This window comes from Trachemys scripta, chromosome 2 (genome assembly GCF_013100865.1).
Source record: "Trachemys scripta elegans isolate TJP31775 chromosome 2, CAS_Tse_1.0, whole genome shotgun sequence".
NCBI classification, from domain to species: Eukaryota; Metazoa; Chordata; order Testudines; family Emydidae; genus Trachemys; species Trachemys scripta.
Genome location: NC_048299.1, coordinates 204,317,976 through 204,342,274, shown reverse-complemented (window position 1 = coordinate 204,342,274; position 24,299 = coordinate 204,317,976). Strand labels below are relative to the sequence as shown.

General features: G+C 41.6%; 1 protein-coding gene and 1 non-coding gene across 2 annotated transcripts in view; both read right to left on the bottom strand.

Annotated features, from left to right (window-relative positions):
- Nucleotides 1–24,299, bottom strand: part of TTC39C (tetratricopeptide repeat domain 39C) — a 68,065-nt gene that overhangs the window by 23,193 nt on the left and 20,573 nt on the right. Inside the window, exons 4-6 of the mRNA XM_034762780.1 lie at nucleotides 17,361–17,475; nucleotides 12,063–12,417; nucleotides 10,792–10,960 (exon numbers count right to left, since the gene is read on the bottom strand). Of these exons, the coding sequence (XP_034618671.1) occupies nucleotides 10,792–10,960; nucleotides 12,063–12,417; nucleotides 17,361–17,475 (639 nt within the window). The remainder of the gene's footprint in view (nucleotides 1–10,791; nucleotides 10,961–12,062; nucleotides 12,418–17,360; nucleotides 17,476–24,299) is intronic.
- Nucleotides 12,565–12,712, bottom strand: LOC117874010. Its single transcript, XR_004644865.1, has one exon. It is a non-coding gene; the product is annotated as a U4 spliceosomal RNA (small nuclear RNA).

Sequence of the window (24,299 nt, the reverse complement as noted above, 5' to 3'; positions counted from 1 at the left end):
CCGACCCATCCCAATGACAGGGGCAAAAGGGTAAAATGATGGATAGAGTTGTTTTGATCGAACCAACATGTACAAGGTGAGAGGCACCACCTTACTACATAGAGGGGTTGTACCTTGCTATGTAGAGGGGTTACACCTCAATATGTCAGGAGTGATGTGTAACTTGTTTGTACCTGTGTATAAGAATGTATCCCTGGGGTGGTGTCTTTGTCCAGCCGAGGGGGCAGTGGAAAGTCCCGCCACTGACTGAGCTGAGTCCATTGCCAAGAGGCGCTTTCTCGTAGTATGACCGGTAGACTAAGTAATCTACGGGGAACTGCAATTGTGTCCAAGGTCGCAATAAACCTGACCGAGGTGCCTTTGTACCTTCCTAGAGTCTGTGGTCATTGGGGGTTCTCATCGGGTTTGCTGCGTCAGCTATCTGCAGAGCTGGGACAGCACACAGAGGGAACACACGCACGCAGCCGAGTGATATCAACATAGGAGAAAGCAGAGCACCACACCGGTAGCATCTGACAACAAATATTACTTTTAAAATAAGTTCATTTTAAGAAAATAAATCTTCTGTTATGTTTGAACATACTGAATGATTTATCTACTTTTCCTGGATATTTATCTACTGTTGAAGTGTGCATTGGGAAAAATCATAAAATATTTAAGTAAAAAGGAAGATTAAAGTTACACACATTTCAATAAAAGGTTCCTATTATTTGGGGAAAGTAAAAATTCACCCAGTGAGGTAATCTAAACTACATGCCCTCTCCACACCGCTCCTAACAATTACTAAAAGGCTGACTTATTTCTCAAGAAAAATGTTTCAGTTTAGAATTACTAGAGGACAGCTTTAAAAGAAAAGCTACCCTGCAATAGTCATTTCCTGCATAAGCGTAATAAGAGTTCTGTATAATCTGGGTGAAATTCCTAGACCCATAGACTTCAATGGGGCCAAGATTTCACCCTGTTTGTATTTTAAAGTTAAGTTCTCCACAATCCACTTCTCCAGTTTCCTAAAATCTTTGATTGAATAAGTCTCATACCTTTCTCTAACAGTGCAAGAATTGTCTCTTTTGTGGACACTCTCAAATCAGTTTAGAAATTACTTTTATCAATTCAACTCATTAGTTTTGAATTGGCCTACATCAAATTGATAAAAGCCATTTCTAAACCAGTTTAAGAGTGACCACGTAGAGGTTTGCAAGAGTTTAACTAAACTAGTGTAAGTTTGTACGCAGACAAGATCTTATGCAAAATCAGTCCCCTATGAAGTTCCTTAGCTGAGCTGATTCACATTTTGACAAAGATTTTTTATAATCTCACCATTTTACTGAGGGGCACACGTCTCAACACTTCACAATCAGCATGACTCAGCACCACTATCTCTGACAGACTCACATACACACCCCATTTTTATTCACACATACATGATAAGATCTTCTAAAAAGCCTGACATGTATTTCCACTAGTCAGTGTTGATACTAAGCAGAGGAGTAAAAGGGACCCATCAATGAGTAAAAGCAGCAAAACAACAAGTATAATAATATAGTTTCCAGGAAATCCTTACTCATTTTATGTATCCCATGGCACCAAATGAAAAGATGGTTGTTAATTGCTTTTCATGGATTTGGCATTGGGTGGGGTGGTTTTGTTTAATTTGCTTCTTTGTCTCATCAGGGAATACCATTTTAGTTGCTAAGGAACTATTTCATTGTAAAGTACGTTTGCTGCAATGATATACAGTAACTCCCTGTGGGAGTAAACCACAGTTATAATGTAACAGTGTAAACAAGCACAGCCTACATTATATAGTTTTCTTGTATAGAATGTTTGTTGGTGTGATGAGAGAATATGCTCTGGAGAAAGTGAGGAATTTTTTTTTTAATGACAGTATATTTAATTATCCAGTGAGATTGCATGAGTGAGTTATGGTAGGTTTTGTTTGCTCTCAAGGTTACCAAGATGTCATCAAGGACCCTGTGAGTCTGTGTATAGTAAATTTACTTATGTAGTATACCTTCTATCTACTTAGACATTTTAATAATATATTTTAAAACAACTGGCAACACAGACATTAATATTATAGAATCATGCCAATTTCAGCTGTGGTTAGGCAGAAACTTCCAAAATAAATCTATATTTTCAAGATCTTATGCTTCTTCTAAAGCTTTTTCAGAAGATTGTAAGAAGCTTCAGCCCCATCCCAAAAGTTAAAATTTGAGAAATTTATAAAATTTTATTCTGAACATTTTTGGACAGCTGTGTTAAAACAAAAACAAACGATTCAGTCCTCTCTTGCATATCTGAAGATTATTTGATTTTCAAATAGAAAGGTTATATTTGCAGAACACCACACACTGTGCAATGATTTAAGCTGATTATGTGGTTTCTCTAAACTTATACTAAAACATGGCTGCCTGTGGAGCACTGAACATTGAAATAAATAGGGCTGCATTTATTTCTAAGTCTAATGCTGTACGATAGAGTCCTACAAATATTTGAGATGTAAGGGCCTTGAGATCTTGATAAACTTCATCTGTGCTTCAGGCCCAGCAGACTTGTCTTTAAGACATTCCTTAGCATAACTAAAATTCCCAGTACCTCCAGATATTGCAATGGTGCTTCAATACCCTTCTTTAAGATGCTGGGGTATTGCTTTCTGCTTGCAATCTTCAGGTTGTTCCTTAAAATAAATGCACTTCTGAATCTTTATTTATTGGCTTAAAAAAATAAACCAATGGAACTGTAAATGACTAAAAACAAGCTAATGCAACATGAACGTTTAGATCTGCTGACTGTAGAGTGTGAACATCTCAAGTTATAGCTCTCACAACAACAGTCACTCAGCCCCTTGGCACGTTCACATTAGCACGAAAGATTACACAATAAACAGTATAACAATCGATAGCCCCCTTACGTATATATAGTGCCAATTAAAACTACTGAGAGAACCATAACTATAATTTTTTTGACTTAGTACTTCTAAAATCTCAACTACCTGCATGAAGTTTTTATTTATACGCAGCCAAGATTTACCAAATTTGGTAAATTTACCCCACGGTGTTGTACTGAGCCTCTCCAATGCCAGCTAGCTTGGCCCAATGCTATTATTCTCTCTTCACAGTGACCCAATCCTCCTTCATTGTCAACCAGTTTTGTCAGTTTTAAAGGGGACAAACTAGCAGCTATGGACGCTGGCCAGCAATCTCTAAAAGTAGGGGAAACTGCCTTGCATGTTTGATGACTCCATGTGTAGATTTCAAAATCTGGAGGGATACCTCTGATTTTATATTCCAGAATCCTCCATTATTTTCTCAAGGTTTCAGGTATCACTCCAAACCTACTGAAAATTAGGATTGCAATGTATTAAAAATAGTTTATAGTCCAGAACACAGGTAATCCATTTTTTTTAGCACTTTCGATTAAAAATAATTCAAAAACTTTTTAAAAAGTAAACCTTGGTGTAATAGAAAGACAGCCTGAGACATAAGCCCTTGTATTAAAGGCCTGGCATGAGGCAGGACCTGCTCACAGAATTTGGCAATAACAGGGCTGATATTGCAGAAATACACATTCCTAAAAAGTGCTAGTCACAGAAGTGCTCACGCAAACACATCCCGATATCAGAACATTCAGATATCAAGAATGGTACAAAAACATTCCCCAAGGATAACAAGAACACACTGACCTCTCCTAAAAGATAAGGTCAAGATGACAGTATGTAATAGAGAGGTTTTGATCAAACCAATATGTGCAAGGTGATGAGTGATAACTAGCCACATCAGGGAACAGTAACTATAGTATCTATGTCAGAGGGGCAGTACTAACTTGTTTGTATCAGGGTATAAAGATGTATCTTAGAGGGAGTATCTTTGTGTGGCCTTAGGGAGGGACGGAAAGTCCCGCTGTTCACTGGGCTGGTCCATTGTTACGTGCATACATGTATTAGTGGTCTGGTAGAGTCTGCGGGATACTAGTCCCCGTGCTTCATCGACAATAAACCTGGCCAGGTGCCTTTGTCCTCTTAACAGATCTTGTGGTCATTGGGCGGTTCGATCAAGATCTGCCGTGCCAGCTGTTTGCGCAGGGCTGGGGTGGCACACAGAGGGAACACACACATGCAGCCAAACATCTATCAACATCTAAGCACACTTGGTAGTACAGTATTTTTGGGAAAGTTTTCATCTGGGACCTAACTAACCCTTTATTTTAAGTATGATTGGCTTAAGAAGCTCTAATGCTTATGCCTAAATAAATTTGTTAGTCTCTAAAGTGCCACAAGGACTCCTCGTTGTTTCTGCTGATACAGACTAACACAGCTACCACTCTGAAACCTAATGCTTACTGTTTAATTTTGCCGTGAGCTGTATATTTTTTCAATCCAAGCTATACTAACACCATCTCAACTTTCAGGTAATTTTTTTTTTTAATTCCACAGTGTCCTAGGGCCTTTTAAAATTAGTTGCAAATATGAATATTTTAGTGCAAGAAGCTTATGCTCGTGACAGGTAGAGGGTGTTATCTTGATGGCTAAAAGCTAAATGAAATACAAGAGTTGTAAGTACTGTCACTTACGGTCCGACAGAAACAAATAGTTAAGGGTTTGTTTGTTTACTAACAGAGTCACTAGAAACCTGGGAGAAGATTCTCAGCTCATTTATGTTTATTGAAATCGATGGCACTATAAAAATGCTATCAGCTGAGGCTCTGCCCACTGGCTGGTGTGGAGGGACCAAAGGGCTTACACAAATTAGGACTCTGTCAAGTGTTCTTTCTTACTGGTTTATCTTTCTTGATGGTATTAATCTGTTGCTTTTAGATATTTCAGTGTGTGGACGTTCACCCCTCTATCTAGGGAAACAAATGGGAAAAAAAGCGCTGGTGAGTGAGTAAAAGAAATAGGAGAGAAACACTAACAGCAGGAAGGCTGATAAACCTCAGTTAAGGATTGAATACCACTCTTAACTGTCCATTTACCTGATACCATCTATCATCAGTTACTGGCCCCAGACACTAGTGTAACAATTTAATAATGTTGTTATAAATAATTGGATATTTAGCAGCATAGTTATCTTAATCAAGTTTTGTCTGGGAATATATTTCTATCTACTTCACTCCAGTAATGAGAAAGGCTCCAAGGCACAGCCAAAAATGCTGAATTTCAGGTAGTTTGATATTAGAAATAATTACAATAACTATTTAAATATTCTTCAGATACACTAATGCAGTAGTGCCCAAACTTTTCTGGTCACACCTCCCCCTTACCAGTAATGAAATCTATTCACACACACCCCCTCCATTATTGCACAGTTGGTTCAGCAGCAGAGCTTGAGCTGAAGGCAGAGCTGGGGGCAGAACTGGGGATGGGGGAGGAGCTGGGGTTAGAGCTGGGCTGGGGCTAGAGAGGGAATGAGGGCAGAGCTGAGTTGGGCTGGGGTGGGGGTGGAGCGGAGCTGCGGCTGGGGGCAGAGTGGTGCTGCAGCCAGGGCGGGGCAGATGGTACTCCCTCCCTGCCCCCCAGGTTCCCCCCCAAATGTTCCTCCACACCCCTGTAGGAGGATGCACCCCACAGTTTGGGGACCACTCCACTAATGTATTCAAAATGTTCTCATTTTGCATGAGAGGCTTAAAGTTGTGTACAATACCCCTTCTCAATTAGTTTTATTGGACAAGACTACAAAGATGGAAACAGCCAATTTACAAAGATATGCTTGCAGATTTGGCAAACATATCAGACAGTATCACCATCAGACACACATGAAACATACAACATTCCTGAAAAAGTGAGATATCTGATCATCCTACCAATGTGACCTTGAACCTCCTGTCTCACTTCCATTCCAACTCTCCTGTGTCATCCTTCCCTTTCACTTGCAGCCAAAATTCATTCGTTTCAACATTTCTAGAAGACATTCAAGACTTCATCCCTCAAACGAGCGATTTTGAGAAAGTGGGAAGATCAGTTCATTATATTCATATTTATACATCTTACTATAAGGCTGTTTCACAGAAAACTACTGTCAGAGACCAAGCCCCCATACTACTCTATATATGCTTTTCAGAGTATAAAGTTTCAAAACTTCATAATACAGTAGTAAACTCTCCCTTGATATCCGGTCCTCACTGGACTTTCGTGGCCCTGTACTTTCTTGATTTTCCTCCGTCCTCTCAGACTTGGCAGTCCTTCCTCCTCCCATCTCCCGCTATTTGTCCGCTTTACACAGCTTTGTCCTTGGACCCCTTTTCTTTTTTTCTACATCTTGATGAGATTACAAGTTTGGTCGATAAAGGTAATAGTACTGACGTAATGTACTTAATGTACTGACGTAATGTACTTCTGTAACACGTTTGACTTAGTACCACACATTTTGATTATTAAACTAAAACAATGTACAACTAACATGGCAAACATTAAATTAAATGGATTAAAAACTGGCTAACTGGTAAGTCTCAAAATGTAATTGTAAACAGGGAATAGTCATCAAGTGGGTATGTTTTCAGTGGGGTTCCATAGGGATTGGTTCTTGGCCCTATTCTATTTAACATTATCACCAATGAGCTGAAGGAAAATATAAAACCACTGATAAAGTTTGCAGATGACACTAAAATTGGGGAAAGGTAAATAAAGAAGAGTACAGGTCACTGATTCAGAGCAATCTGGAACTCTTGGTAAACTGGGTGCAAGCAAACAATGTGTGTTTTAATGCAGCTAAATGTAAATGTATACATCTAGGACGAAAGAACATAGGCTTTATAGGATGGGATACTCTAACCTGGGAAGCAGTTATTCTGAAAAAGATTTGGGGGTCATGGTCAATAATTACCTGAACATGATCACACAGTATGACGCTGTGGTCAAAAGAGCTAATGCGATTCTGGGATGCATAAACAGGGGAATCTTTGGTAGTATTAGAGAGGTTATTTTACCCATGTATTTGGTACTGGTGTGATTGGGCTGGAACACTGTGTCCAGTTCTGGGGCTCATAATTCAAGAAAATGCCGAAAAATTGTGACTCTTCTCTGAATCCTCTACAAGAATGATTAAAGGATTGGAAACATGCCTTACAGCAGGGGTTCTCAAACTGGGGTATGTGACCCCTTCAGGGGTCACAAGGTTATTATGTGGGGGTCATGAGTGAGGAGCAGCGCCAGCCTCTCCCCGGTGAGGGGAGTAAGCTGGGCTAGACTAGTGGTGTGCAAAGTGGGAGGCATGCCAGGGGTTCTATGTGGAGCGGGGGGGGAAGCGCACAAAGAAAATGTGTCAATTTTCATAACAGACTTAGTGTCCCATTACCACCATGACTTCTGCACTTCTGCTGGTGCTGCCTTCCGAGCTGGGCGGCTCTGAAAGCAGTGCTGCTAGCAGCACCACAGAAGTAAGGGTGGCAATGAGGCACTAAGTCTGCTGTGAAAAGTGATCTCTGTATGTTTGTTAATATCACTTTTCACAGCAGACTTAGCACCTCATTGCCACCCTTACTTCTGTGCTGCGCTACTGGTGGTGCTGCTTTCAGAGCTACCCAGCTCTAAAGGCAGCACCAGCAGAAGTAATGGGACACTAAGTCTGCTGTGAATAGTGATATTGACACATAGTTTCCCATTACCACTATTTTAAAAAAAAAATTCTGCTTTTAATAATTCAATACAAATGTGTTTGTCCTAATTTAAAAGCAGTGAAAAAAGGTAAATTCATTTTAAATAGGGTTATAAACTTGGCATTTAAAATAGTGTTAAATATAAAACATGTGTTTTTAATTTACAAGGATGTCCCACTCAGAGGCTTGCTGTGTGAAAGGGGTTGCCAATACAAAAAGTTTGAGAATCACTGCCTTACAGCAATTGAACTCTGAGTCTATCTAGCTTAATGAAGAGAAGGTTAGGGAGAGACATGACTACGCTCTGTAATTATCTATCTGGGCATCAAATATTTAATAATGAGATCTTCAATCTAGCAGAGAAAGATAGAACACAATCCAATGGCTGGATGTTGAAGCTAGAAAAATTCAGACTGGAAATAAGGCATACATTTTTAATGGTAAGAGTATTTAACCATTAAACAGTTTATCAAGGGTTGTGGTGGATTCTCCATCACTGACAATTTTTAAATCAAGTTGGCCTGTGTTATACAGGAGGTCAAACTAGATGATCATAATAGTCCCTTCTGGCCTTGGAATTTATGAATCTTATCCCTGGGGGACATCCTCCATTTGCATGGCTTCAACTACCATTGCGTATTTGTGCATGAAACTCTCAATTTACCTCTCCACAGTGATCCTCTCTCTGTGTCCAGTTTGGCATATCTATCGGTCTCTTATTTGGATGGCTGGTTTCAGTTCACCAGACTGGACTGCTTGCTTTTTATATCTTCACATAAGTAACACCCACATGCAGTACAGTATGCAATTGTCCATGCCATCAATTGAAATTGCACAACATACACATTGAGCATGTACAGGCCCAAAGAATATAAAAAACCCAGTGCTGCATGCTGTTACTCACAGGACTAATATATAAAACTTACGAATTCTATTTTTCTATCAACCACTATTAGAACTATTGGCTTTAGATATATACAAGCTATTTTGAATCCTTGGAACATGTAAAGTACTTTGTAATCAGCCAGCTATTTTGAATATCCACTGCTGGTAAAATAAATGACATTCTAACTGTAACATGTTTCCTTTAGGACAAAAAGCAAGGCTTATGTTTCGATGTCTCCCAACATGACCTTAAAAATCAGATGACTCCTTGGCAGATTTGTAGAGTTGGATTTGTCTATGTACAATGAAATTCAGTCCAGCAGTTAAAGTTTTATCAGGAGTTAAACACTGCAAGCTTTCCACAGGCATCTACTTATGAAATACCCTTTCAGGTCCTGACACTTCAAGCATAAGTCCAATACACTTCTGTTGCATCACATTTTTTTCCATGTTTGTTGTTTCTTAAAAACATTCACTTTTAAACAAGGGCTTGCTCCTTCCCAGCTCATTCTTCTTCTTCTTCCTGGATTACATACTGAAGTCACAATATTGAATTTGTGATATCACTAATTAAATGCATAACAAATCCGTTATTCAATATTCATTTGATATTTCCACAGCAACACAGTGTCACAAGGATACAATACCATTCAGGACACAGCTGATAAAGCTGGCTTGTGAAGGAAAATCTTCTTATAAAAACAAGTAAGTGCAAGAATAGCAAAGAGAATACAATAAAGTAAATCTCTGCCTTCTTTCAAGTTCACACTAGTATGAAATTTTCCTTGAAATGCAAGTGCTTTCTCCTCACTGACTCAGATGGAGAAATACTTTTAAAGTGACTATGTAAAACTGACACCCTCTTACTCACACCAGATCTGCACCCTGTCTGTATTCAGGGTCAGAAAGTAAAAACATCTTTGTCAATAAAATGAACCTGATTTTATTCTCGTTAGTCCTACAGAGATAATACAGCTATAGATTATATTCCTTTTCCTACATCAACAGACATATTAATAGTTCCAATTACAAGGTCAGATTCTGGGATGAACCATTACCAACTCTACATTTTTTGAACTACTGTAGTATGTATTTTGCATATCTATATCTATTTCACCTGAATATCTTCAAAAACCCTTTGAAACACATTCAACTACATGGAATGACTATAGGATTCAATGAAAGGCAACTAAAATATTTTCCCACCCACAAATAACATCAAAATAATGCCTAAAAAGGTAGTTTGCCTGGGACAGCACAAAATCAGTTCAGACCGGAAACGTATTAGAGTATTTCCAGGTAAAACCAAACAAGATGCAAATAAATCTGATCTGTCTTATAAGGCAAGATTGAAAGCCTAACTCTTTTTACCCATGCTTCTGCCCCAGAAACAGCAGGCTCTATTCTGAGAATCAACCATAAACCACAGCAGATATGAGTGCATTAAGGTCTGAACTATCCCTGACAGTTGTGTTGAGATGGAGCATTTCAGCCCAATGGGTGTTTGTCCAAAAGGAACATTTAGGATCCTTAGATGCCACAATGCATGAAGCTAGCTACTGGTTTTTGTTGTTTTTTTTTATTATAGCAGCCCTGGGAATATTCTGACACCGATGGATGAAGCAGCAGCAGATGAGAGAGGGTGTTTAAAGCTCTCTTGCCTGCCTCAAACTAGTATGGGCACACAGAAAGGACAGGATTCAGAGCCAAAATGTGGGTCTGTTGCAGTAGCTGAAGAACACCTTTTCAACACAGACAGTAGTAGTGAATCTTGTTTTCAGGGAATAACCCTATTCAGCTCATATCTCACTATGGGAGTTAAGAACACCCTGGTTTGATGTCTAAAGAGCAAAGGAAGTTACCTAAACTTCAGGAAGTTACTGAAAGGGGCTACCTGTACATTGACAGGTCAGAGTCAAGCAAAGCACATCAGAAAGGAAAACAATGTTTTCTACTCATGTTTTCAATACATTAAATTCAGTTTTCAATATGACAAATTCAAGGCTTAAGTACCTATTAATACTACAAGAAAATATGACTTATAGCAATAAATACATTTCCTTTTATTAAGGTGCTGCAAATACACCACATAGCAAAACAACAAGAGTCAGATCTTGATATTTAAGTCAGTTGGCCAGAGCTAAGTTACAATAGGGCTGATTGAGACTCTGGAGAATGAAGGTGCAAAAGAGGATTTTTTTCCCCTTCATGTCTGATTTATTGAAGACTGTATTGATTTAATGTAATATATTCAAAACAACAACATTTACAATACAACAAAGAAAAAATAATCTGGAGAATGAAAGCATATATTACCTCTAAGCGCTGTATTCTTCCCTTGAAGAACATAAACAAAGAAGAATTTGGATAAGCAGCTTCTTTTTTCAGAAGAATCTCCTTAGCCTCTTTCAGTCCTGCCTTGTTATCGCTGCCGTCCAAAGCAAAAAAGGGGCGAACTACTGTGTGGTACCACAACAAAGCTAATCTGAAAGACGACACAGAAAGAACGATTACAGTTTGTTTACAGCAGATGAGTTCTATTATAGAGGCACTGACAAAAGATGCAGAGCACGATTCTTCTCTTGCTTGCCCTGACTTTAAGTCAGTGTCCTTCATTGCCTTAAATTGATTACTTCAAAAGTACACCAGAGTATACGAAAGTAGAATTAGGCTCACAATTTCCAAAGCATTAGATGAGTAGGGTTTTTACAATCTCTAGAACTAAGAGCTGGATAACTTTTTAAAATAATTAAGTTCGTAAAAACACCATAAAACAAATAACAATTGAAGATTGAGGGGAAAGGGGAGGGATATTGAACCTGCTTTTCCAAAGTGTTGACAAATAAATGACCGAGATCAGACTTAATGTGGGGGAAGAGCAGGGCCTGCCTGCTTCCTGGGACAATTGGTGCAGAAAACACCAAGAAGGGATGGTATTCTCAATTTTCCCACAATACAGATTATATCAAACTGACTAATGAATTAATCTTCAGGGCATATTAAAACTGATTATCAGATCAGAACTCTCCAAGCAGAAAGGATTTAACACTGCATTCCACACTTATTGCAGTTGTGCACCGTAGTTCCTAGGCAAACCCAGGAGTGAAGGTATGAACTTTGTGGCACTGAATAGTAGAAAGACCTTCATAAAGGGCAGTAAATTGAGACTGGGTGAAAGATAAGACACAAAAAATACCAGAATGCAGCATAAAGAGTCAGGAAATCTTGTTATATGAGGGATGCCCCTCAAAAGGCCAATATATTGAGGTTTTTAGGATATCCTTTAAAGTACTGTTTTAAGCTCAATAATTTCTCCCTATTCATAGGTACTATTCAATGATATATATAAAAGGCTTTGGAGAATAAAATCACCAACACAATCTGAAGGCACGTATTTAAAAAAAGATCTCATTATAATATATGATCAATTTAATAAACAATGGCATGGTAAGCAACAATTTGAAAGTTTTTTACCTGCTGATGTTTCCTTTAAAGCAACAAGCTTTTATTTTATTTTTTGTTTCTTTGTAGTTCACTAACTTTCACTACTAAGTTATTTACCAAAGAATTTCAATATAGCTACTCACGTAGCTAAAGGGGCCTTCATGTCCTTACTTTCACTTGCATACATCAGTGATGAAAGCCCCTGTAGGCGGTCTCCAGGAAAACCCAGCAGGTTGATGATTTTGAGCAGGTTTGGGGGCACCATGGATATGCAAAGATGAAAAAGTCCATATCCAAAGCTAACAGCACCTTTCAGTCTGTTTAGCGAATCCTCCGTTACACCTTCTGCAGCAATATGATTATCATTTGCAGCATCAGAAGTCAAGGATTCCTGAGTTATCTTCTTTTGATATACTTCCTGAAGTGTATTAATGTCCACGTAGCATTTATTGTAAATTTTCCAGGCTTTTCGAAGGATCCACCCACCTTTTATGTATGCTGACAACAGAAAGAAAATATATCTCAAGGGTTTATTCCAGATACAAAAACTAAAAAAAAAAAAAGTCATAAATGGTTTTTCATAGAATGACAAATACTATATTGCAATTTCTATTTAAGCTGATTTCACTTCATGACTACAAAAAAGTTCTGCAGGATTTTGCAGCAATGGACATTCTGTTACCTGGAGATTATCTAATTAAAAAGGCAAATTTAAAAGGAAAAGTTTTCAAATAGCAATAATCACACCTCGGATTAACCTCATTAGTTATGATACTGCCTATCACATATTTTTGATCTAAAACCTGATTTGATTTGTAAAATCTAGGGAAGACCTTGAATAGTAACAATACGATGAATTTATACCGTGCTTTTTAGCCAAAGATCTTAAAAACAATTTATAGCACAAAGTTACTACTACCTGTAGTAGGCAGACAACAAGGATGATGCAGATGAACAGAGAAATAAACACAAAATAAACAATGCTGGCTTCTGCAACTTTACAAACACATGGTGTGGAGTAGGATGAACACAGTGCCTGGCGCATGGAAAGTAGCAAAAAAAAAAAAAAAAACACCACCAAAGGAAAAATGTTTAATTTTAACTCCAAGTGTCTTTGAAAGAGAATGGGGAAAAAATAACCAAAACCTTATCTGGAGTAGATTACAGTGTTTTTTAAATAAGGTAGATATATTTTTTCATACAAACTGTATTCAAAATTGTTTTACACAGTTAAACAGTGACTCATAGGAGAAGAAAATGAAAAAGGTATGAAAGAAGAGGAACATGAAGTACTTTCCACAGATTTGAAATGAGAGCTAGAGCTGCCAAGGAGACATATGGGAAGTGTGTTTCAGACAGCAGAAGATGCAGGGAAGTGTCTAATACCAAAAGTGGGGAGCTTGTATGAATGGACAGAGAAGAGACAAGTCCTCAACAAGTAACAGGGAGGACACAGGCAGGTTGCAGCATGTGCATGGACAAGCATAATAGTTTTGAACTTGAGTTGTTTGAGGAAGGATGTGAGGTTACACCACCAGTCTTTGTAAGTGTGAGAAAGTAGGCAATGGCCCATTGCATGTCTGAAGAGTTGAAGTGATATGATAATGGAGATGCAGTGGCAAAGTGGGAGGAAATGTAGGCAAGGATGTATGTGGGTACTGTTGTCGGCACAGGGATAAGCAGATTTTTAGACACAAATTTAGTGTCCAGGTTGAGATGAATTTTACAGAGTGTAAAGACAAATGGGGGCCTGAGACAGGAAGGAATATGGAGACCAATCTACTTTCTCTGCATATTTGTATATTATTGTATTGCTCTTCACAAAAGAACTCCCTACACTTACAAAAGGAAGTAGAGGCGAAGGAATTGTGAAAGAGGATTTTCAACTAGCCCAATCTCTTTTAGACACTGGATGTATGAAATGGAAATGAAGCCACAAGCTTACTTCAGACTATACATGGAGACCTCATTGCACAATCATAGTATTAAAAATTATGTTTGGACTCTCCAGAAGAAGCCATGTGCAGAGAGAGGAATAACCTATATTGGGTACTGGGAGAGGGAAGGGAAGACTACTATAATACTAGGGAATGTCCAAAGCTAGCCTGGATGGAGAGTAATGGAATTTTCAGTCAGTGGGCTTTACAGCTGAAGTAACAATAAATCAACATTCTGTATACAGCTCTGTAAGAAATTGCAGGAGAGCAGCATATTAAAGGTGAAATTAATTTTGTTTTTATTTCCAAGACAAACTACAGAGTTCTGACTCTATTCTGTCACCATTGATATTATCAGCACCATACACAATGCAGAATACTGCATTCCCTACATTGTTTTAGGTATTGGTGACACCATGAGCTGTAGCAAGGGAAACAGATCTGTGAGGGCCTGGCCTTAACAGGTAAATAAAGGAAGATCTGGTTTTTAAATAAAGTATTTGTAAACTGTAATTCTATTATACTGAAAGTGAACTGAAGTGCTCTTTTGAAATAAATATAAAAATAGTTTAATTGAGATCAGATTTCTCATCCCCCATTGCTTTGCTCAGCAGAGCACCCCAAGACTGCAACAGGCCTCCTGGAGTTAAACTTTTTGATTGTGTGTGTTGCAAATGAATTTTTATTTTTTTTATTATTTCAACAGGAAAAATTAAGCTATTTATTGCAATAAAATATTCCAACCATAACCATGATTCAGCTATATTGCAAGGCTAATGTTATTTCAATTCTCGAATTAGGCCACTTTTTTGCTGCATAGAATATTCAGCAGTTATGTGGTTCACCACAGTACAAGTGCTTATACAATTCTGACCAGCAGTGCAGTAGGGATAGAGCAACGGGAAACAAACCAACCAACCAACCACATTTCACTCATCCCCACAGACTGTGTTTCAGTTAGTGCCTTTGATAAGATCACTGCATCCCTGATGTGTGCATTGCAGAACTTCATCCTTCCTGCTTACCAAAGTACAATACTTTGAAAATTTTCTGACAAAAACAACACATCTCATGATATGGTATACTGAGATATGTAAAATCATAAATCTGAGCCTTTATTTATTCATAATGTGGATTACTTAACTCTTTGAGATAACACTTGAGTTGAGAGTTCCTGACATTAATTGCTAATGGATTACCTGTGCTATGACTGCAGTGATTAATTCAAGAAGTTTAAATCCCTGCAGCAATGTTAAGTGCACCTAGGTAGCAGTCCAATAAAGATCAGATTTGTTTTATAAATGTAGTAAGATGAAAATAGCTACAGTATGTGTGGGAGAGAAACATTAGCCCAATGAGCTACTAAAAGGCAAATTGTTCATAAGCTTGTGTGTTTTCATACAGCTGCCTGTCAAACTGTTCAGCAAAACGTCAATGATTTTCTACCCATCAATTGAGAACCAAGCAATTTACACATGAAGATTTTGTCTCAATAATTTGGTTCTCTCGCTATACAAAAATCTAGACATCATGCCATAAAAACTAAGTATGTATATAAAAACAAAAAGTTAATCTGGCCAAAAGCTGGATTTCTAAAATGATTAATGGGTGATAGACTCAACTGTTCAGCAAGTTCACTCTCACATTGCTACTGACAAGAAACTGGAGGATCGCAGAGACCGTCCTTAGCCTCAGAGGAGGGTAGTTAAAGATTTCAAGTGAACTGTTCCTGAGTGGATAGACCCAGAAGGGCTGTAAGGCCTGTTTCTGTCCTGAGTTGTTACTGCTGCTTCCTCAGCATTCTCCACAGCCCACCAGAGGAGGAAAGGAAACTGACTGCTCTCTCGGCTTTTGGGTCAGATGCTGTAATGCAGTTATGGTATAAATTCTGAAAGGAGGGAAGATTTCAAGGGGAAAATAATGAGCAAAAAGAGTGAGTGAAAGCCATATACTACCACCCATTTCTGCCAAGAAATCCTAAATGACAGCTTATTGGTATGCAGTGTTGTTTTATCCATGTCGGTACCAGGATATTAGACAGATACGGTGGGTGATACAATATCTTTTACTGGACCAACTTCTGTTGGTGAGAGACAAGCTTTCGAGTTCACACAGACCCAAGAAGAAGAGAGCTTGTAGACTTGAAAGCTTTTCTCTCACACCCACAGAGGTTGATCCAATAAAATATATTACCTTTTGTCTCATCTTATTGGTACAGCAGACAATAGTCCCTTAGTTTATATATCTTATCTAGAACCAAGCAAATTGCAGAAATACTAGTTTTGAAAAATAGGGATTTCCATAACAGAAGGTCCCATGTTCTCAACCAATGATATTTACATTATTTTAATGGTAATCTGGATATTACTTCTTGGATTTTCTTCAGCAGCCCTCCCTCAGTCTTTGTTGACATAAGTGAATACTTGGAAGCATGCTCAGTTAGCACATGATCTGGATCATCTTCTGTATAAATTAATGGGGGCAGGAATGTCTTTCTATAATGCAAGAGATCAAGCAATGCAATGAAATCTGGAAACAGTTTACCAGCTGAGACAAGAAGAGGTTTGTATTCCCTAAATCGGGATTAATTTCTGTGGCAAGCAAGCACCTGAAATGGTAGTGCTCCACGTTTTAATGAATAGAGTCTTTAGCACATTAGAAGTTTACACTGTTTAGTCAGCTTTTCCATCTTTAGCACTAGACTTGTTAATTCAAAACCACTTCGGTCAGCAATTTCTTGCTATCTCCCCCATTTCCTGAATAGGATTGCGAGCAACTGTATGAGTGTGGGAGATGTAAGCCTGTTCCCATTACCTGGGCTTTGCGGGAGAGAATTTTCTCATACAGTTTCAGCCAGTACAACTTAGATGCACAAGGCACCTATACATCTTTGCAATGATTCCTGAGGTGCCTCTAGGAGGATATGCAAAGTATTCTCACGTATATATAAGGGAGAACCAGCAGAATGTTGGGTATTGGTATAACAAAAGGCAGAAAGCCCTAATTTATACAAATCAAATATACATTATTTAAAAGCCCTACTATATATGTATGCATATTTATGTACAAAGATATCATAAATATCTTTAATCCTAAATACAAATTTAAAATGTCTCATTTTTGCACTACTGAGACCCAACTTTTAAACCTAGCAAAAACTGGCAAAGAACCCACAAATATACCCTTTCACCTGCAAAACCTTCTATTTCCATATGCAAATAAATAATTGCACATAATATTGGTGCATGCTCGCATACCAAATCCATGTGAACAAATATAAGTTGTTAGGGTACAATGGCTGCACATTTTGCAGACACATTCAGTTTTGAAAAATCTAATCCCTCATTTCAAATGCAATGTCTCTCTTTCACACAAAGCAACCATCTTTATCAATGTGGGTACCGGTAATCATTTTCACACTTTAGAGATCAGAAGTTAATACTCACTCTACATGCCAATGGAAAAAAAAAAAGCTAAAATATTATTACTATAGTCACACCATACCTGACAATTCCTGTTTTACAAAACAAAGCACAGCCAGGTAAACTTGACAGTCTGCTACAATTATCTGTCTCTGTAGTCGATCCATCATGGATGGTGCAGATTTTCGGCCATCAGCCTGTTTGAAATATACAAAAGCAGGGTGTAAAAGAAATTATTTTAATTTCAAACTAAACTCCTATAATCTGTGCAATATTTATTAAACCACATAATTTATATTGTCTAAATCTTTCAATTTTGACTGTTGGTACACAGGCAACCTTGATTTTCCAGCAAGTTAAACATATTCTGTATGGGAACTGTAATAATCCACAGTGAGCATACTAAATTATATGGAAAAATATTTATTTTAGAACTTGATTAGTGTATAATCAACACACATAGCAATATTTGCCTGGCTTAGTATAGCCATTTCCTGTAGTTCCCCCCCCCCCCCCCCCCCACAAAAGTACTTAATTGTATTACCTTAAATAGTCTGAAAAATTAATGCACAGGATATAAACACTAGTTTTAGAATTTCTAAATTAACTTCAACCATGTTATTTATTCAAAATTACACTTAAAATAAACATTATGAATTCTATCATCGATATCAGATTTCCTCAGTGTTGAAAAGCACATCTAAAGAGAGTACCAAATTTCATTTCATTAAAAAGTTCCCTATTTAGACCTACTGTTTCTTTAATTTATTATAGTGCCATAGCTATCGATGAGCTTTTGGAAAGAAATTTATATTAAACAAAAACAAGACCAAGATCCTTGTCCTTGAGAGACTTCTCAGGTAAACACCGATGTTTTGTTGTAAAAGATACCAGAGGAAGTTTTTGTTACTCTGCACATACATTACGATATAGAAAGGCAGTAAGCATGCATAATACTTTATTTACTGATTTATGCATACATAAAAGTGCAGTTACTCTCATAGTCACTAGAGATGCAATGGCTAGGTGATGAACGAGGAGACTTGGGCCTGGCAGTCCTTCATCCTTGAAAATCTTTCCAATTACCAGATGGCAAGATAGCATACCCTCTAAAGCACATAGATCTTTTACTTTGTATGAACACGGCTAACCACCCTTTTTCTGCAGAACCCTCAACTTTTCAACTTGACATGTGAAGAGTTATTTTATACAAATCTGAAAAAAACGGTTACCTACCTTTTGTACCTGTTGTTCTTCGACATGTGTTGCTCATGTCCATTCCATTCTAGGTGTGCATGCCCTTGTGCATGGTGGGAGATTTTTGCCTTAGCAATATCTGTAGGGACAACTGTGGCGCACCCTTGAGTGCTGCGCTCATGCATCAGTACATCAGGCACTGCCGGCCATATGCCCTCTCAGTTCCTTCCTACTGGCAACTCTGACAGAAGGGCAGGATGGCAGGTAATGGAATGGACATGAGCAACACATCTCGAAGAACAACAGTTACAAAAGATAAGTAACTGTTTTTTCTTCTTTGAGTGCTTGCTCATGTTGATTCCATTCTAGCTGACTCACAAACAGTGTCAATGGAGGTAGGCTCAGAGTTCATGGTCTTGCAGCACTGCTCTGCCAAAGCCAGTGTCATCTCGAGCTTGCTGGTAAGTGCATAATGAGATGCGAACATGTCTGCCACCACAACGAACAACTGCGTTGACTTATGGAACAGTTTTGTTTTATCTATGTAGAAGGCCAGCGCCCTCCTAACGTCCAGGGTGCGTAGCCAGCTCTCCTCATCTGACGTACGGGGCTTTGGAAAGAAGATGGGTAAGTATATGTCCTGCCCAGTATGAAACTGGGAGATGACCTTGGGCAGAAACAATGGATGCAGTTGCAGCTGTATTTCATCCTTGTAGAAGATTTTATAGGGCAGTTCCGAAATAAGCGCCCTGATCTCTGGCACCCTGAGGGCTGACATTATCGCAACCAGGAATGAAACCTTCCAAGAGAGAAGTAGGAGAGAGCAGAAAGCCAGAGGCTCGAAGGGAGGCCCCATGAGCCGCGATAGCATGAGATTCAGGTCACAGGGAGGGACGGGATCCAGGATGTGTGGGTAGAGACACTCCAGACCTTTCAAAATCTGGCCCGTCATGTCATGAGAGAAGATCAAACTGCCTTGGAATGGAGCTGAGATAGTGGCCAGGTGGACCTTGATCAATGACAGGGACAAACCTTAGAGTTGGAGGCACAGCGAGGCCTGTGCAGCCTGGATATGCTGTTCCGAGACCCAGCATGTGAACCTTTTCCACTTGACCAGGTAAGTCACTCTGGTGGAGGGTTTCCTCCTACTCAGCAAGACTTGCCGAACTCTCCCGTTTGCCCGTGTTTAGCAATGCAGAAGCCATTCTGTCAATTACAGCACCTCCAAGTTCTGGTGCAGAAGGCTGCTGTGGTTTTGGGACAGCAAATCCAGCCAGCGGGACAGCTATTGAAAGGTCCAGCAGCATGCCGAACCAGTGCTGGCAAGGCCAGGCGGGGGCTATTAGGATAATCTTCGCCCTGTCCTGCTTCATATTCACAAGGATCCTGTGAAGGGACAGCACTGGCAGGAAGGCATACATCAGAGCCCCCAACCACATGTTCTGTTCATTCTAGCGGATGGATGGAGCCCCTGTCCATCCCCCAGAATGAACAGAACACATGGCATTTCCTGTTCTGCCTGGATGCGAACAGGTCCACCTGGAGAGTCCCCCAGCTCTGGAAGATTATGCTGACTGCCTCCGGATGGAGCGACCACTCGTGGCGAGACAAAAAGGTCCTGCTGAGGTGATTTGCTAAGAGGTTCTTGGTTCCGGGCAGGTGTGCGGCTACCAGATAAATGGTATGCCACATGCAAAAATACCAAAGGCCGAGAGCTTCTTGGCAAAGGGCCAACAACCTGGCTCCGCACTACCTGTTGATGTAATACATTGCAGCAGTATTGTCCATCAGGACTGCAGCACCTTGCCGTTCAGGTGGGGCAAGAAAGCCTGGCAGACCAGGCGAACCGCTCTGAGCTCCCTGATGTTGATATGAGGGCCAGATTATCCCGCAACCAGCGGCCCTGGGTGCTTAGCTCGCCCAGATAGACTCCCCAACCCAGGTCCAAAGCATTGGAGACCAGGGTCAACGATGGGGACAGGGCCGCGAAGGGAACTCCCTTCAACACTGACCCAGGGTCCCACCATCAATCCAGGGACAACCGGATGTGATCCGGCACCCTGACTACCCAGTCTAGGTTGTGCCTGTTGGGGATGCAGACTGACACCAGCCATGCTTTCAGAGGCCGAAGATGGAGCTGGGCATGACTGACCATGTATATGCATGCGGCCATGTGGCCCAACAACCGCAGACAGTGAACCGTGGTTACCGCGTGATTTTTCACATGGGAGATCAGGTCCGACATGGCCCAAAAACACACTTCCAGAAGAAAGGCTCTGGCTCGTGTGGAGTTGAGAACTGCCCCAATGAACTCTATTCACTGGACTGGCACTGAAGTGGATTTTTTCTTGTTTATTAACAGGCTCAAGTCACAACAGGTGGAACGCACCAGATCGAGGCTCCTCTGCACTTGTTCCTGAGACCTGCCCTTGATGAGCCAGTTGTCAAGATATGGGAAGACCTGGACCCCTCAACGTCTCAGATAAGCAGCTACTGGCACCATACATTTTGTGAACATCCTCAGGGCCGAAGAGAGGCCAAAGGAAAATATCCCCCCACTATGAAACGAAGGAAACGCCTATGACCTTCGAATATGGAACTAAGCATCCTTCAAGTCGAGGGCGGTGTACCAGTCTCCCGGATCCAGGGAAAGGCTGATGTAGGCCAGGGAGACCATGCGAAACTTCAACTTTCTGAGAGACCTGTTGAGGCGACGCAGGTCTAGAATGGGTTTGAGGCCCCCTTTTGCTTTCGGGATTAAAAAATTGCAGGGTTAGAACCCCTTTCCTTTCATGTCCTGAGGGACCTCCTGCATTGCCCGCAGGTGTAGGAGGTTCTTGACCTCTTGAATGAGAAGTTGCTTGTGAGAAGGGTCCCTGAAGAGGGATAGGGAAGAACAGGGATGGGAGAGGGGGCGGCCAAAAATTGTATGGTATAGCCCTGAGATACTACATCCAGCACCCAGAGGTCCGAGGTGACCCATGACCAGACCAAACAGAAGGTATGAAGACGGTCAAGGAAAGGACAAGGTGGATACAGGGAGTTGACTGGGATGTCACTCTCGAGCACACCTTCAAAATGAGCGCTTCTGGTCCCCAGGATGCTTTGCCGGGCTGGGCTGTGTGGGTGAGTGGGAGGAGAAAGGGCAGCAATGACTAAAGCTCGTGTCTCTATCCCTTCTCCTTGCAGACTCTTGACGAGGCTGCCAAGGCCTTGGCCAGCCGGAACTGCTTCCTTGCAGACTGTGGGGTGTGCACATACTCAGCGAGCAAAGGGTGGCACAAGTGACCTTTAACCCACGCAGCCTTGTGTCAGTCTACTCCACAAAGAGCCCATTCCCATTGAATGGGAGATCCACATGTCTTGGGATAGGCCGGCAGTCTGAAGCCAGGAACTGCGCCTCATGACTACCTCCAAAGTGGCCACCCTAACCACCAAGTCCACTGCTTCCCACGCCATATGGAGGGAGCACCTTGCTACTGAGGTACCCTCCTCCACCAGGGTGCTGAATTCCTAGGCCAAACCTTGAGGGAGGAACTCCTTGAACTTATGGAAGGAGTCCCATAAGTTAAAATTGTACCTGCTCAAGAGGGCCTGGTGGTTTGCCACCCAGAACTGCAGGCTGGCTGTCGAATAAAATTTTCTTCCAAAAAGGTCCAGTCTTTTGGCCTCTTTATTTTTGGGAGTTGAACTGCTGTGCCCTTGCTTGTCCCTCTTGTTGGCAACAGAGATGACCAGGGAGCCCGGTATGTGGGTGGGTACAAAATTATTTGAACCCTTTGGCCGGGAGAAAGTACTTCTTTTCTGCCCTTTTGGAGGTGGGAGGGATGGGTGACGGGGTTTGCCAGAGGGCCTTGGCAATTTTCAGGACCCAGTCACGCACTGGTAGTGCAACACAGGCAGATGCCAAGAGCACATTGAACAATGTGTCCGCCTGCTCAGACATCATCTTCACCTCTAGGCCCAAGTTCTCAGCCACCCATCAAAGCAGGGCCTGGTGTTCTTTAAAATCATCTGGCAGGCTGGACCTCGAGAGTCCCACGACCGCCTCATCAATGGATGAGGACAACAACTGTACTACTGGGGAGCCCCCATGGCATCATCCCCCACAGGGGAAGGGGGTTTTGGGGTGGGCGCTGTTTCCTCTGCCCTGACCTCTGAGCGTGCTTCATTCACCGAGTCCAGTGCCTTCAATTGTTGCTCCAAGGTGGCATCGTTATCACTGGCATGCCCCATGCACTCCAATAATGCCACTGGCCATGCTGCCAAGGCAGCGCTGTAGATGTCGACATGGTCTCAGGTGTCCAATCGTGCCAGTGGAGTCTCAGCGAGGGGTTAAACTGCCCTTTCGTGCCAGAGGAATACCCTTTTGGTGACCACGGTAGGGCTGTCGACACCTGCGCCTGCCTGCTAACCATCGCCACCAGAGACCGGTGCTTAGAGAAGGATCAGTGCCGGTGTCATGGGGACCAGTGCTGGAGCCACTAGTATCACGAGAGTAGCGCTCCCATGGGGCAGGAGACAGAGAGCTGCGCCGAGAGGATGACCGGCGGAGGGTGAACGGTGCCGGTGGTACGGAGACCAGCGCCTCCCCCTACGTGATCTGCGTCAAGATGGCGGGGACTGCAAACGTGGCGCTGGTGACTGAGGGCGAGCCCAAGAGGATCTGGGCTGTGACATCAGAGATCTGTGGTGCGGAGATAGAGAGCTCTGCCTTGGCTCAGGGGATCAGTGGTGCTCCACTGCCTCCTGGGGGGTCTTGAGGCTGGCCTGCCCTTGTAGGGAGCCATTGCTGCCTCCTGGGGCACGCATGGTGCCAGTGGCACAGGCGGAGACCACTGCTCTCTCAGCGTTGTGGGAGCTTGGGAAGGTGTCGATGTTGCCACAAGTTTGCATCCCCCACCGCTCCTGGGAGTCAGAGGTGGATCCTTTAAGGGGGTAAGGGCCCTGACTGGGAGGAACATCCACATGGCTCCGGAGTGGCCGGGCGGCAAAAAGTGTGTCCTTTGCCCAATGCCCCACGTCCTTTCTTGCCCAATGCTGGGGAGCCATGCTTCTTAGTTCCCTTTCTGGGCACTGGGGATGAGAAGTGGTGCTGCGTGCAGCCCGGTGCTGGGGGTGAGCTATGCACGGAGGCCGAGGTAGTAGGACTCAAGTCTTGGCGGGATGGCTCGGAAGCCGGAAAGAGGACAGACTCCATGAGAAGAGCCCTCAAACGAATATCCTGCTCTTTCTGAGTCCTGGGTCAAAAATTTTTACAGATACAACACTCATCCTTCACATCTGATTCCCCCAAGCACTTGAGGCAGCTGCTGTGGGGGTCACTTTCAGACATAGTCCTGTTACAGTCCATGCAGGGCTTAAACCCTGGAGACCGGGGCATGCCCCGCTTGGGGCGAAGTCCCCAATGGGACTCTAACTTCTAACTACACTTAATAACGCTAATTACTATAAACAACTATTTACAAGGCCCTAACGCTCAAAGTCTGGAGACACGAAACCACTAGCCTTTGCTATGCAAGGAAAGGTGCTCCGACTAACCACCATAGGCGGTAAGAAGGACTGAGAGGGCGTACGGCCGGCGGTGCCTGATACACAGATGCATGAGCGTGGCACTCAAGGAAGTGCCACAGCCAACTCTATGGATACCACTAAGACAAAAATCTCCAATGACCACGCATGTGGGCGCACGCACACCTAGAATGGAATTGACATGAGCAAGCACTCAAAGAGGAAGTCTAATGGCATAACAAGTTCAGGTAATGATAAAGCACCTCCATAGGTGCATCTTGGGAAGAATATATTATGGAGTTACAGAAAATCA